The 15,403-nt window shown below is 41.4% G+C and overlaps 1 protein-coding gene across 2 annotated transcripts; it reads left to right on the top strand.

The window, feature by feature from the left end:
- Positions 1-381: 381 nt before the first annotated feature.
- LOC124136162 (PHD finger protein 24-like) lies at positions 382-12,975 on the top strand. Of its 2 annotated transcripts, XM_046501994.2 has the most exons (7): positions 384-1,313; positions 3,107-3,289; positions 4,548-4,626; positions 4,797-4,996; positions 6,570-6,694; positions 10,252-10,317; positions 11,346-12,975. In XM_046501994.2, exons 1-7 carry the CDS (start codon positions 945-947, stop codon positions 11,620-11,622), a joined length of 1,299 nt encoding a protein of 432 aa, XP_046357950.2. In that variant the 5' UTR covers positions 384-944; the 3' UTR covers positions 11,623-12,975. The 2 variants fall into 2 exon arrangements, with proteins under 2 accessions (XP_046357951.2, XP_046357950.2); XM_046501995.2 differs by lacking the exon at positions 10,252-10,317 and having other exon boundaries at positions 382-1,313.
- The last annotated feature ends 2,428 nt before the right edge of the window (positions 12,976-15,403 follow it).

The following is a 15,403-nucleotide window of genomic DNA, read 5'->3' as shown; positions in this document are numbered from 1 at the left end:
ATTATAGTATGGAATGTGATTGGGATCCGCTCCCTCTAGTAGATGGTTAATGATGTTCATGAAAAGAACACACTCATTCTGAATATGAGCCTCAATAATCACAGATGTAAGGAATGCTGCATTGACCGCAAAAAGTATTTTCATGTTCTTTCATTGGAAAATAAAACAAACGAAACTGCACAGTTTCTGTACATCACACTTATTGAGGAATGAGTGCCATTATATAATTCTGTAATAAGTGCCACATCACTTGAAATTGTATATAATTAGTAATAACTAATAAGTGCCCATCACTTAGATAATCCACTTGATTGTCATGCCACGTGTCTCGTGACTATTGTTTACAGCACGAGGCTGATGACGTCCACAGAGGAAGGAAACCGGGACAGATGCTTACACGGGATACAAGGCGACCGTCAAACCCACACAGTCACAGGCCTTGTAGAGCGTATCTCGGGGAGCTCGCCGCCCCAGTCACGTCCAACGTTGGTGTAGTGCGACTAGCAGTACCAAAACCCGAGTTGCTGGGTACTTGTTGGGATGGAGACTGCCCCGCGCCGACCTCTTCTACAGACTGGCTATGTGTGTTAAAGTTCACCAAAGAGGTGAAATGACTGTGATTGTGTTAATGGCTTGTTTTCCCATGGTCACACTACTGTGTGCTCCTGAGAGTTGTTGGGATTTGGACTTGACCACTTATTTGCTGTGAACGATCGGCTTCATTCAGTTGATCTACATTCATACGTGCTTCTTCACATCGACCTGTACGTATTTTCAACAACGCTGCTCTAGGGAGAAGATCAAGTTTAAGCACCACCTGTAACACTACTCCAACATCTACTCGAAACCGGAAAGCACAACTGGTTTATTTACGTACAACACTTTCCATATTTAACTTTGAACAGTCGGCAGTTGACAAGGTTGATTTGTGGTCAATCTGCGCCATGGGTTCCGCGTCTTCCCGTAGGAAATCCAACAAAAGTAAGATAAAGACAGTCACATTGTCTGAATCAGCTCACGGGTCTGGAAAGGGGAAGGGGAGCTCCAAAAAGGGCGGGAAAAGCAAGAAAAGCTGCGTCAACAACAGCAGCAACGACATCATCCCCTGGGACTCGCAGAGCAGCAGCGTCAAGGTGACGGACAGGACGCGAGTATTCCAGAGAAGCAAGTCGGAACCGGCAGTGAAGAGCAACCTCAACAGCTCCCTCTCTACCTCTCTACGCTTCAGTGACTTCTGTAAGATAGTGCGGAAAGAGAGGGTGGAAACGGATGAGATCAAACCCATTTACATTCCGTACACTACGACGCACAAGGTGAGACACGGGAATTATAGATTTCTAAAGGGTTTGTTTGTTTGTTGTTTAACGCAATATTCCACCTATATGACGGCGGTCTGTAAATAATCGAGTCTGGTCCAGACAATCCAGTGATTAACATCATGAACATCGATCCACGCAGTTGGGATCGATGACATGCATCAACCAAGTCAGTGAGTCTGACCACCCGATCCCATTAGTCACCTTTTACGACAAGCATAGTCGCCTTTTACGGCAAGCGTGGGTTGCTGAAGACCTATTCTATAAGGTGTAATGATTGGTTTCTTATACGTCCAAAAGATTAGCTTAGTGGTTAGAGTGTTGGCTCGTCATGCCGAAGACCCGGGTTCGATTCCCCACATGGGTACATTGTGTGAAGCCAATTTCTTGTACCCCCGCCGCTACTTTGCTGGAATATTGCTAAAAGCGGCGTAAGACGACACTCAGTGTACATCTTCTCTGTGGGCATCCGGGGCAGAATAGACCCCAAGTAACCAATGATTTTCATGCCGTCAACCACTGGTGTCCCAGACTTTATTATTTACAGATTCCGTGTTATAGCTTAAATATTGTTGACTGTGGTGCAAAAAATAAAAACAAAAACAATTTCTCTGACACACTCCTTATTGTATACCTTACGGAATAGCAACATTATCACACGTGACGCGCTAAAATCACTAAAAAGGTCTCGAGGAAAGCACAATACCATAAAGTTTGAATATCTTGATAGTAAGGTTTCTTTGTTACATCCGCTGCCTGCAGGAACCATGGTGCATGTAATTGTCTGGGCTACTTGCCACACTGCTTCCTTCCTGTTAGAAACTGTTAATATTTTGTTCTTTAAAGACGCATCTAACTTTGTTACGACGGCCTGTGAATATCAAGTCTTGACGTTTGATAGTCTGAACAAAAAATAATTGTCGCAGAAACTTATTGAGTTTTCTGGTATAATTCAGACAGTTTAAAGAACCCAGAAAATGTCTGCCACAAAAATTACAGTTTCAAGGTGTTTTTCTTAAAAAAAAACACATATTCAAGCTCATAGGTTCAATTTTAAAAAATCTGGATTTGCAGCTGTATATCTAAAACTATCTAATCTTATAACAATATCCCAGCCACCACCCCAACCCCCCACCCCAGAATATCGACCCTCTTACCAGTGATATTTGTATATCTGAACTACTGTTAAACGCGACGTAGAATCTAACTCACTCACTCACTCTCCGAGGTTGCATTGTATGTGGTTGTTTGTACGTGTGTTGTTTAACGTCGCACAATTCCTTCTTCATGATGGCGGCGTGTAAATAATCGAGTAAGGATCTTGCACTCCAGTGTTTGACATCATGAACATTGATCTTCGTAATTGGGATACGATAACATGTATCTACCAAGTCAGCGAGTCTGGCCAACTTTTCCATTTAGACGACGATCTTGGGTTGCTGAAAATCAACTCTAACCCGATCTTCAAGGGTAGATGTTGCATAACGATACACAGTTAATATAACGAATGAGAGAATCCATGAGGCAATTACAAAGTCCCTACACCTCATTGGGACTGTGTTAGTGGTCGGCTCTGGTTTGTTTGTGTTAGAGTATGAAATAGGGGGCATCCGCCCATTAAATTGTGTAAAACGAAATTGAAACAGATCAAATTCACACATTCACGATCTTAGGTAAAACGAGAAACATTGATATAAACGATCTTATTTTGTCCTTTTATTCGTCCACTTCTCACACATTATACAAAACGTGAATTGTAAACAGATTTGTTATTTTCTTAACTTTCACAGTTGACGCCCGACAGTCTTTGCCACATTTGCAGTGTATATACCGGAAGTGAGGTATACTCATGCGCCGTGTGCTATCGTGTGTACCATGAGAGTTGTTTGTCAAAAATCGGCCAATGCCAGAACGAGGCTGTGAGGTACCTGCATGCCAGCCAATCCGCATCCGGTTGGAGTTGTCATCTTTGTGTAAGTTTGAACCCAGAATTTCAAATCTTACACTATTAGACATGGCGTCCATCCTTTATCAAAACGGTTGGTTAAATAAGTTTAATGATCAAACAGTGTGTCCAGCAAAAATGCTCGGTGAAAAATAAAAACATATTTCCCAAATACTTGTCTCGGTTGACCTCACTGTTTCAACTGTGTACAGTTCACCTCACTATACCAAGTTCCCACTGTGTACAGTTCACCTCACCATACCAAGTTCCCACTGTGTACAGTCCACCTCACTATACCAAGTTCCCACTGTGTACAGTCCACCTCACTATACCAAGTTCCCACTGTGTACAGTCCACCTCACTATACCAAGTTCCCACTGTGTACAGTCCACCTCACTATAACAAGTTCCCACTGTGTACAGTCCACCTCACTATACCAAGTTCCCACTGTGTACAGTCAACCTCACTATACCAAGTTCCCACTGTGTACAGTCCACCTCACTATACCAAGTTCCCACTGTGTACAGTTCACCTCACTATACCAAGTTCCCACTGTGTACAGTCCACCTCACCATACCAAGTTCCCACTGAGTACAGTCCACCTCACTATACCAAGTTCCCACTGTGTACAGTCCACCTCACTATAACAAGTTCCCACTGTGTACAGTCCACCTCACTATAACAAGTTCCCACTGAGTAGTCAACACCATTATACCATATTCCCACTATGTACAGTCCACCTAACTATAACAAGTTGCCACTGTGTACAGTTCACCTCACTATAACAAGTTCCATCTGTGTACAGTCCACCTCACTATAGTAAGTTCCCACCATGAACAATACAACTCACTATGTAACAAGTTCGGGGCTGTGGGGTAGCCTAGTGGTTAAAGCGTTCGCTCGTCACGCCGAAGGCCCGGGTTCGATTCCCCACATGGGTACAATGTGTGAAGCCCATTTCTGGTGTCCCCCGCCGTGATATTGCTGGGATATTGCTAAAAGTGGCGTAAAACCATACTCACTATAACAAGTTCCCACAATGAACAATCCACCCCCTATAACAAGTTCCCACTTTGTACAGTTCACCTCATTATACAAAGTTCCATGCATTGTGTACAATCTACCCCACGATAACAAGTTCCCACTGTGTATTGTCCACCTCATTATAACACGTTCCATGTATTGTGTACAATCCACCCCCTATAACAAGTTCCCACTGTGTATTGTCCACCTCATTATAACACGTTCCCGCGCTGTATAGTCCATCTTTACGTGTTTATCGACAGGACACTGTAAGCAACCTGCTGACGGAAGAAGAGATGATAGGACTTCTCGACATGTTCCGCAAGTGTAACGTCACAGCAGGTGCGTGTTGTTCTCAAGTATAAACTTAAAGCTGACATGTCTTTCCCCATAGTAGAGAACCCTCCCTTTGTGCTTGAACGATATTTGATGAACTGTGCTCAATATTTTACATTAGCCATAAATTAACAGAATGTCATGACCAGAAACTCCGCCTTTTTCTCACTATTCAGGTGAAGATCTCACCAGAGATCAATATTTCTCCTACCGGAAGCAGCACTACAAAGGGCAGCTGGGAACGGAAATGACGTCAGATGAGCTGAGGGATGAGCTGCTCGTTGTCAGTCAACTAAGCAAAGGGTTAACTGGCCGTGTCTCCTGGAGCAACTTCCTTAATCACGAATCTCTCAAAGTGCTTGAAAGAAGAAATAAAGTACGCAATTCATTGTCATTATTTTGGCATATGTCCGTGTACGCAAATATTGAAATAATTATATGTAATGTTCGTACAAATTCATAGCCGTGATAGTCAAACTTCATAAACATATTACATCCTTGTACTGACATATTGGTATTATACGAGGAGTCGCGTGTTTCCAATTAATAATTCTGTTTCTATTCAAATTCATAAATCAACAGTAACACAACGTGTATTATTTATTGCCGCCGTCATATAGCTGGATTATTGCTGAGTGCGGCGTTAAACAACAAACAAACAAACAAAACAAGCAAACGCGTATTATTGACACACATAATAAAATGCTAAGTGTGCAAAATTCACGAGCGTCAACCAGCGTATGACCTAATCGTGAATCAGATTTATGAACGAACGAAATTACAATTAAATGTTTATGAATCAAAGGGTTATTTTCCTTTTATCTGAGCAATCGTCGAAAAACTTGTCCATGATTTAATTGCCTCGACTGCAACAATAGTTGCTGGTTGACCTCCACGACCCCAGAATAATAACAGATCTACTGCTAATAGGATCTTCAAGACTAGTATGTTTTCCGCCTCGTTTCCGAGACAAACAGGAAATGGCACTTGTCGTGTTCGGCGTAGAATAAACCCCTCTCTGTACTTGGTCAGCGCGTCTACCGGTTTACTTTGCAGACCGTTTGGCTATAGTATTAGTAACCCATAGCTTACACATGCTGTAAATATCAATGTACATGTTTAAATAGGCACAATTAATATGTCATTTTTGTCCTCATAAACAATATATTTTACGTTCGTTAATATTGTTTATTATGCATGGTACTCACAAGGGGGTGGTAGGGTAGTTGAGCCGTTAAGGAATTCGCTCGTCACACCGAGGGCACCCCTTCGATGCTCCTGATACAATTATGTCGCGAATCAAACTAAAAGACTGGGACTATTTTTTTTAACCTTTTATACTATAATTAACAGCCGTGCAGAAAGTATACCCTTGAAAACTGGATTTGAGCAACTAATTACAAACTTTATCAGAACGTTACTAGGATGAAAACAGTCGCCGAAACGCAGCAAACTTAAGGTCCAAAACACAACTATAATACCCGTATCAAATACATCCCCACTTAATAACCATTTCTTGTTTGTTTCATTTTTAGCCACCATCAAACATGGGTTTTACTGCCATTAGATGAAGGAAGGAAATACAAATGTTTTGAAAGTGTGATGAAAACAAAATCCATTCATTCAGGGACACACGTTCTTCTTGCATGTCGAATTTTCAATATGGACGCAATTTGTACATTGTTTTAGGCAGGACACACTGACCTCTGCGCTAAACCACGAGCTATAGTTCTTACTGCCGATCAATACCGAAATTTAACTATGGCCGCATTTGAATGATTGTACTATCGGTTCTTAATTTACGATTCTAAATTCACCTGTAGGATTCACCCTACCTGTGACTCGTTATCATTTTCGCGTTTGTTGCGTTCGTTTGTACTGTCTCTCGAGCAGGACGCTGGTCTGTGCACCCAATGATGAGACATATGTTGTATTTTCACGTTTTCCAGAACTCCCTGGTCCGCTACCTGAGCGACCCCGAGATTGAGTGTGCCAGACAGATGGTCAAACCACGCGACAAGACTGGACGGGGGGACGTATCTCGCGACGATTTACTGCGTCTGACGTCACAGTTGTAAGTAATATGGTCGTTCACTTATGTTGTCACGCAAACGCTGACTTTTCATGAACCTAGTTTGCAGTAGGGTCTACTAACAAAAGTGTGAGTGAGTGAGTTGGGTTGAAGGCCGCTTTGAACAGTATTACAGTTCTATCAGGGTGAGTCAGCTTGATGTGGGAGGAAATCCCGAAGTGATGGAATACCACTTTAGTGAAAGCCACGAGGACGGGTATGGTGCTGACAAACCTAGAAAAATAATCGTGGCGAACCGGGATTTGAACCCACAATCATAGGTTTCTAGCGTGTCCAAGGGACGCAACTCTGCTCAGCGAATTGCGACGCCTTAGAAGTGGGCCACCAGTGACCTCTTACTAAGAGGAGGATAATGCGGTTGTATGAATGTGTGAATGCTGTTAAATGCCACGGTATGTGTGTAATATAGTAAGGAACACTGCTATTTCTGCATATAGCTGGAATAGTGCTGAGGGCGGCACACAACAAACAAACAAACAAACAAACAAAGTATTTCCAATTTTAGCTCCGCTTGTTCTGTTGAAATATCTGCCAGGTAAACCCCACAACTTCATCTATTATATAATCCTGTATGGCCAAAGGCACCAACTGAGCAGTTACCTGGTGTATGCAAAGTTTTATGTTAATTATTGAACCTTTTATGAGTTACGTTCCGAAAATTGACTTTACCTTCATTTGATGTCCAAAATGGGAAATTTGAAAAAAAAATGGAAATGAAAAATCTAAAAATTAAAACCATCATGAATAGTAAAAGACACTCGTTCAGCACTGTAATATTTATCAAACTTTAGTTGAACTACGGAAATGAACCCTACTCTCATTTGAACATATGTTTCTTTGAAAACGCAAACAATAGTTCGTGTTTACTATATAGCAAAGGGCATCACCTCGGCTCTTGTCTGAGGTGTATAGAATGTTTCATAACTAATGTTATTAATTATAAGTGCAGCTTATGAATTACATCACGGAATTGAACCTAACTTTCAAATTGACATAAATCCTACTTGCAGACTTGCAGACTTGCAAACTCAAGACTTTTTATCTCATTGGAACCGCCTAAACAAGTATTGAAAAGGAATCTTGAATAGCAAAAGGAACTTTTGACACTTTACTGCTGTGTTGACAAAGTTTTTACGTTATAATTCTCAAGCTATCCCTGCCCTTATCATAACCTACCGAAAACTCTTAGAATATACGCCGGTTAAACAAACGCAACGTAGACAGGCATCAAGAGAGGCATTTGAAACAATATTAAAAAAATAAAACTTGATTCCAAACAACGCTGTCTGGGTTAAGATCAGAGTACCTTCCGAAATATACAAGCACAGCACTTATTCGAATATTTATTGTGAGTCCCGTATGCTGCCTTGAAGAAAGGCAAACAAAGATATAACAGGACCATCTTGATGCGAGGCGTCAACAGGGTGCCAAAACGCCCACTGTGAGCAGAAGTAAGGTTAGCTTCCAGTGAGAGCGTGAAACTCATATCGCAGTGTCGCACATAGAATAACATCTAGTCTCTGAAATGAACATATCGTACAAAAAACAACAACAGTTGTTCAGTAATCTTAATAAAAATATAATAAAAAGGAGCCCAGTGACTCTCTTCTTTCTGATACTGCAGTGATCTAGACTTGCCAAACATTATAGACTTGCATGGGCTGTATTTGATATATATTTGTATCAGGGTCTGTAAGACAGACTATGTCGCACAATATATCATCTGCACGACCTTTATTGAACAGGGCTGTGTAATATATTTACATTGCGAAAGGTGATGTCTGGACTAAAAGGCTGCGGTACACAGAAAAAAACACCAATAAATGTAATTGAAAACCATTTGTACAACACTACAGTAACGTCAACCATCTCTAATAATGTCAATAGTCACTGAAGCGTACGTAAAATTTCTTTCAAGGCGTGTTGTAAGGAAACTGTTTACCACTAAATGTCTCGTGTCAATCACAGGAGCCTTCGGGCTCGCGTGTGGAGATGGTCATGAATATGCATGAGGGCGTCTATTTTTAGATACGGACTCCTGTGTGTCAATGCTGGAATCCAAGATGTCTACAATCGTTTGACATATTACTTAATATATATACTGTACCTTTTCTCCCAATACCTATTGTCATATCTCTTCCATTTTGGGATGAGATCGTTCGGCCACTGAGTTGTCCAGCTAAATCTATGAGGAAAATAACGTCTTCCAATACACGACGTCATCAAGTGACGAGCGCAAGTTGCGATCATAGAACAAGGTTTTATCGTGAAATAAACCACGCTTCCTTCATCATTGTTCTTTGCGACTTATCGCGTAGCTGTGTTATATATAGCATTTAAAGTCTCATGTCAATGTTGGAATCCAAGATGTCTTTAACAATCGTTTGATATATTACTGACACAGACTCCATATATACAAAACATTTCACTTTAAAAAATGAAATATATTTCCTTGCTTGACAAAGGTATAAGGGTCTATACCGAAACGTCACCTTTACAGTAAAATACAGGAGTTGTGTCTACTTTGAAACACATTTCCAACAAGTCCCCATGCTAGGTTCCAACTTGTTACGTTAGCAACCAATGAAGCTACTTTGCTATTACATTGGTGTGTAGCTATTCACTTGATACGAGCGCATTTTATGAACGTATTGTGAAAAAAACCCAGAACAGGTTTGATCGCTAGTTACATCGGTCAGGGTTAAATAGGTCATGGATTATTTGAGCATTCATTTCTGTGTGACGTAACTATTGAATAAGATGAAATCTCGTTCATCCGGACTTTTCGGATGAACGGATGTATGTTACTGATTAACGCCCATCCTTATATTCCAGTCTGTTCGTGAGAGAACATTAAGAATTAAAGTCATTCGTTTCAAAAGTTTATTCCTGCTACACCATCACTTGGATACATGCAATTGTGTTTGTGTTTGCTTCATGCGTCTCATAGCACGTCATACATGTGTTTACCTTCTACCGAGTTTCTTCATGTTTCCAACTGTGTTGGACCGCAGGTGAAACTAAGGGTAATTCTCGAAAGTTACGGGAAAACATAAATTGCTATTCAGTAGCAGCTTAAATTAAAACGAAAAATGATTCCACTTATTGTCAACACAGTCTTATAATTGACCGACCGCGTGATGATCCGGGTTAGAATTGGTCTTCATCAACGCATGCTTGTAGTATGAGGCGACTAACGGAATGGGTGGTCAGGCTCGCTGACTTGGTTGATACATGTGATCGTGATCGATGCTCTTGATGTCAATCACTGGATTGCCTGGTCCAGACTCGATTATCTACAGACCGCCGTCAAATAGCTGCAATATTGCTGAGTGCGGCGTTAAACAACAAACAAACCCTATAGATATCTATAATTCCCGTATGTCACCTTGTGCATCGTAGTATGAGGCGTTGAACAACAGGCAAACACTTGTCCATTTGCTAGTCTGCGGGTGGGGTACCAACAATGATATAACATAAGTTATCTCTAACGTATATATAGTTTCAGCTGCATGTAAACGAAATACTTTCCTTTCCAGTGATCAGATATTCCACGTGACCTACAGACAAGACAAGATAATATTTGCCGACGACGACCTCACAGGGTGAGTTTGTGAGACAGATTGAAGATGCCATTATGCCATGAGATCTGTGACGGGCATTTAGAAGTTGGATGTCGCTGATGACAAGATAGCATGGATAATCAGATTCGTTACTACAACTGTACCGAAACGTTGCTACAATTATACTAAACAAGCTGATACCATACTATCTAGCCATCGGTTATTTTGCAGCACTACCTGTTTTTGACTCTAATTATGTCTCGCAATACAGAGTCAGACGAACTCAAAATTGATGTATTCAGCTATATACAATAACCTCGTACACGTGGGGTCATATAGCTCTGGTGAATAAATTAAATAATAAACCCAGCTCAAGTCTAGAATGATTTAGCTAGTCTAGATTGCCTCAGCTCTAGACCTAAAATTAAGCATTTTTCTCGGCTCCATTTGGATTTTACTTTTTGTTTTGTAGAAATTTATTTGATAACTTTATTTTTCTGGGACTAAATGAACTTGATTTTGACATAGGTATGTGCAGTGGTGGGTAGTTGTATTATAGCAGGACGAAGAGTCTTAAAAACGGAATATGAAGCCATCACGATGTACATTTTTTGTACATGACTTATCGAATACATTTATACATACTCATATGAGATACGTCTCAGTGAGCAACATAATTGCTGACGAGGCACTACACAGTAATCACTTATAGTGATCACTTTGAGGCGCCGCTTTTGGCTATCAGAGTGGCGTCCCTTATTTTTCAAGTATCCGCTGATCCAGGATTCGAATAAATCCTCCTCCCTTAAAACGTTCTGACTGTGCATCATTTTGAGCCTTGACCCATCAACAATGTGACAACCCCTGATATTACTGAAATAGTTATAAAAGAAGCGTAAAAAAACAACTCACTCATATAAGTTATCAGGAACATAATTTCAAATTTCATAACAGTGACTTATTATGTCCGAATTTATGTGGCGTATTCTGTCAGCGAAATGTGACATATTCTGCCAGCGTTAAGATTCAGTACAATTCTGTAAATGTAAATTGAACTTTCTTCGTTACAGCTCCGTCAACTGGGAACGATTCCTCAAGGATGTGTCAATATTCCTAATTGCGGGGAGACTAAACATCTTCAGACAGGCAGTAGCAGAAGCTAAGAAGTGCGCACACGAAGAGATGATCTCCCAGGAAACGGTAGCCAAGTCCACCTCTTCTGTTACCATAACAACCAAACCAACGAATCGCAAGGTGACGTCAAGATCGCTGTACGTGATCAACAGCGCCTATGGACGACTTCTAGGGGACGCTCGAGCTCAGAAGAGGCCAATGTCTTTGGCATAGGCCCATGTTTTGGGGCTACTGGAACGACTTTAGTGTGTGAGGATTGCACACACATCCCTGTAAGCTGCTTTAAGCAACGAGACAGCAACGTGGACAAAACAAGCCGACCCGTAAATGTTACCACCAAAACGCTACCGTAAAGCTATGAGACCATGGGCCATGTGGTCTGTATTACCACTGTACAGAGACATTATTCATGTTGTCATAGGGAGATGATAACAATGTTGAAACCTCCTTAAGTTTCTGAATCACTTTCAGTGATGGGGTATGGTATTGCCACTTTTAGCTCTACTCCAGCAACATCACTAAGCTACCACACCGCCCACTTTGTTTAAGAATATTTATGATACATAAATAAATTATTTCCTAGTTATGATAATAAACTATTTGTAGTAGACAATTTACCTTACACATTACCAATTGAGTACATTTGTCTAACTTGTTGATGCTGCAGATGTAATAATGTCCGTGTCAACATACAGACTACCACATTGATACGGACATGCGGCACATAGTTTATATTCAGCCCCAAATCCCCACAGACTGCATGACCGAGTCAGCCTCACCACTGGTTTTTGGGGGTCATTATGGGTCATTATGATGAAAATGTTCTCGCAGTATTTTTGCATTGATTTTTATACTTTTGTTTGAATCATAATATATTTCAGCGCATGAAGAGAAGAGTAAAAAAAATTTGGAATATGTATTTAGAAGTGAACGCCTTTTGGGGGGGGGGGGGGGGGCAATGTTTTTTAATTTATATCACAGACCCTCAGAATATCAAATGGTCGGATCCTATAAGACCTTTATTCAAGGTTTAACTGTGTAAAATATTGATGAGTGTGATAAAAGGGGCATTTGGAGCCTAAAGGTAAAGCACAGTTGTAGAATCGAGCAAACATGTGAGCAGATATTGTTATGAGAGTTATGTCGTATGTTGATATAAATGAGACTTTGTTAGTTCCAACAGTTTCATGTGTGGGACTTATTTCAAGACAAGGGGTGGTCGGGAAGCCTAGTGGTTAAAGCGTTAACCTCTCGTCACGCCGAAGACCCGGGTTCGATTCCCGACAATGGTACAATGTGTGAAGCCCATTTCTGGTGTCCCCCGCCGTGATGTTACTAAAAGCGGCGTAAAACCATACTCACTCACTCACTATTTAAGGACAAAGTGTACAGGTAAGGATGAATTGAATAAAAAGATTGATTTGGGAGTTTTCAGGAAGCATTTACCAATATTTGAAAATGAGCAAGTCCTTGACACAAGCTGATTTTCATGAGGAGATGTACAAAAAAAATCCTAAACAGACATATAGTAAAAGTTTCATTTTCGGTTACGGTCTTGCTCGTACGTCAGTGCCGTAGCTAGCCGTGGGGGATGGGGGGTGGGAATTTTTTTTTTTTTAGAAAACAGTTTTATTTGAACCATGTAAAAAACAAGTTGGGGACAAGTAATACTTAGTACCAGTAATTATTTGCCCCCCCCCCCCCCCCCCCCCCCCCCTTATTTTTTGCGACCTATCGCGTAACTATCTTATATATAGTATTTAAGTACTGTGTACTTATGTGACTGAATGACCATTATTAGTGCCTTAGCTTTCAACAAGAAAATATAACATGAGCCCTGATGGTGGCTGTATAGCTTACATATTTATACATTGGGGCACGTATTACATGAAGAAATATAGACTTGCGTTTGTATCGTGAGTAAATTGTGTGAATGGCGGGTGATACCGGTAGGGCAGGACATGCTTACCCTTTTCGCGAACACCTGGTGTCATCACTGATTTTCACTGATCCATTCATATAATTTTCACCGCTATTTTGACTTTTACGCCCAATGGAATATGTTTCAGCAGATAATCGAGACTTCTTATTTTCGGTCGTTGACATACATGTATCCCAGTATTCTGAAGAAGTTCAAACTGAAATTACTAACATCGTTTCTCAATTTGAACAAAACAATCCAATTGCAAAAATAATTTGTTGTGGACTAACCAGATGCCAGTCATTCGTAGATTATACGTTTTGCTGCTCGTCATTAACCTGCCTCCAATATGCTCGCGGACGTACGAGATTGATCGATATGCTGACATAAATATTGTTTTTTACAACTGGCTGTGTTTACTGAGACAATAAACTATATATGGTATCAGACAATTTAAGTGTCATTTATTTTTTATACTGCTTTATCACAACTTAGCGATACGTGTGGTTTGGAGGATCAGATATCATGGCATTTTGTACACTATGTTTGTTTGTTGTCTAACGCCGCACTCAGCAATATTCCGGCTATATGACGGCGGTCTGTAAATAATCGAATCTGGACCAGACAATCCAGTGATTGATACCATGAGCACCGATCTACGCAATTGGGATATGATGACATGCATCAACCAAGTCAGCGAGCCTGACCACCCGATCCCGTTAGTCGCCACTTACGACAAGCATAGTCGCCAGTTCATGCACGCATGGGTAACTCTCCACCCGGATCTTCACGGGTCCTGTACACTATGTGGTTGCACAACACCAAAGCTGTATAGTATGTCTGTGACATTAATGTATGTTTACTATATTGGAATAAATACACAAATATGGCCATTGAAATCCATAGGTTCAATTTTAAACACATTTATCTTTGATTCGTGATCACACATGAGATACGATAGTCCACGAAGGCTTTGATATCCCTCACAGTGCTCCCCGATCAACACATCCCTTGAACATCCCACAGCACTTGCTCAACGTGTCACAGTGTCTTGTGTCTCTGTGAACAGTATAACCCCGTTAATCAGGACGGAACCGTTTGAATCGTCCAGATTTACAAATGTTGGTTTCGGAGCAATGGCCATTTGTATTCACATAGTTTCCCGGCAATGATCGTCCAGAATGCGAAGTGTCCGGTCTGTAGGGGTCCTGACTATTAAGGTTCCGTTGTAATCCACATCTACATCATGTAGTAGGAACGCCGTGTTCAGCAATCCACTCATTCAACATCGCCATATATTTGTATCTTAGATGCCCCTGAGATCGTCGAGCTAACAAGTGTAACGTTGCAAAGTCTTTTGGTTTTTCAACTTGGGGGGCATTTTCCGCGGCATCCGTAGTAGACTCCTTTTTGTCTTTCTGGACAGTCAATGCCTGCAGTCGCCTCTCCCTTGTGTGAGCTCGGAGAAAAGAAGGAATTACCTTTGGTCTCCCTATCGGCTTCCCATACAGCCTTGTACTGTGAAAATTAGAATCTCTTACAAAGGAAGAACCGAAAGCTAACCTTCTCTCCGGAAGCTTTGGACGACTTTGAAAGGGCTTGGTGCAGATACTGCTCATAGGCATAGAGGGTAGTTTATCTGTTGACGCATCTGTGAGTCTACACCGAGCTAACCTACCTTCCTCGCTGTCCAGTTTCCCAGAGTTTAGGGCGTCTTTACTCTGTCTCAGAGCAGCCATCCTCCCGCTCCTCTTGTCGCTAGTGTCACTCTCGGAGCTGCCCCATGCCTCGCTGGCCATTAGGGGTCGGGGATTGACGGCGGGGAGAGAGGAAGGCTGACGATCCCGACTCAAACTAGGTCCGCTGCTATTTGAGCTCGACCCACCAGAAAGGGCGCTTAAATCCAGTTTGGTTGACTCTAACGCCGTTGTGGGTACAGTTTCGGTTATCAACACCTCTTCCATGTCATCCTGGTCACTGGAGGAGCACGTAGACTCACGCAGCTCCGCCCTGATCTCACACAATCCATCATTATCTTGATCATGAAGTAGGCTTAAATCCAGAGATAGCTCA

The sequence above is a fragment of the Haliotis rufescens genome, unplaced genomic scaffold, assembly GCF_023055435.1.
Source record: "Haliotis rufescens isolate VD_foot unplaced genomic scaffold, xgHalRufe1.0.p SCAF_2, whole genome shotgun sequence".
NCBI lineage: Eukaryota > Metazoa > Mollusca > Gastropoda > Lepetellida > Haliotidae > Haliotis > Haliotis rufescens.
This window is presented reverse-complemented; position numbering and strand designations above follow the sequence as displayed.

What these genes read in the sequence shown, in the direction of transcription:
- LOC124136162 (XM_046501994.2), top strand. Translation starts at nt 945, where the DNA reads ATGGGTTCCGCGTCTTCCCGTAGGAAATCCAACAAAAGTAAGATAAAG. An exon ending in CGTACACTACGACGCACAAG is followed by an intron (nt 1,314 to 3,106) that starts GTGAGACACGGG and finishes TAACTTTCACAG; the next exon opens with TTGACGCCCGACAGTCTTTG. An exon ending in GCCGACGACGACCTCACAGG is followed by an intron (nt 10,318 to 11,345) that starts GTGAGTTTGTGA and finishes TCTTCGTTACAG; the next exon opens with CTCCGTCAACTGGGAACGAT.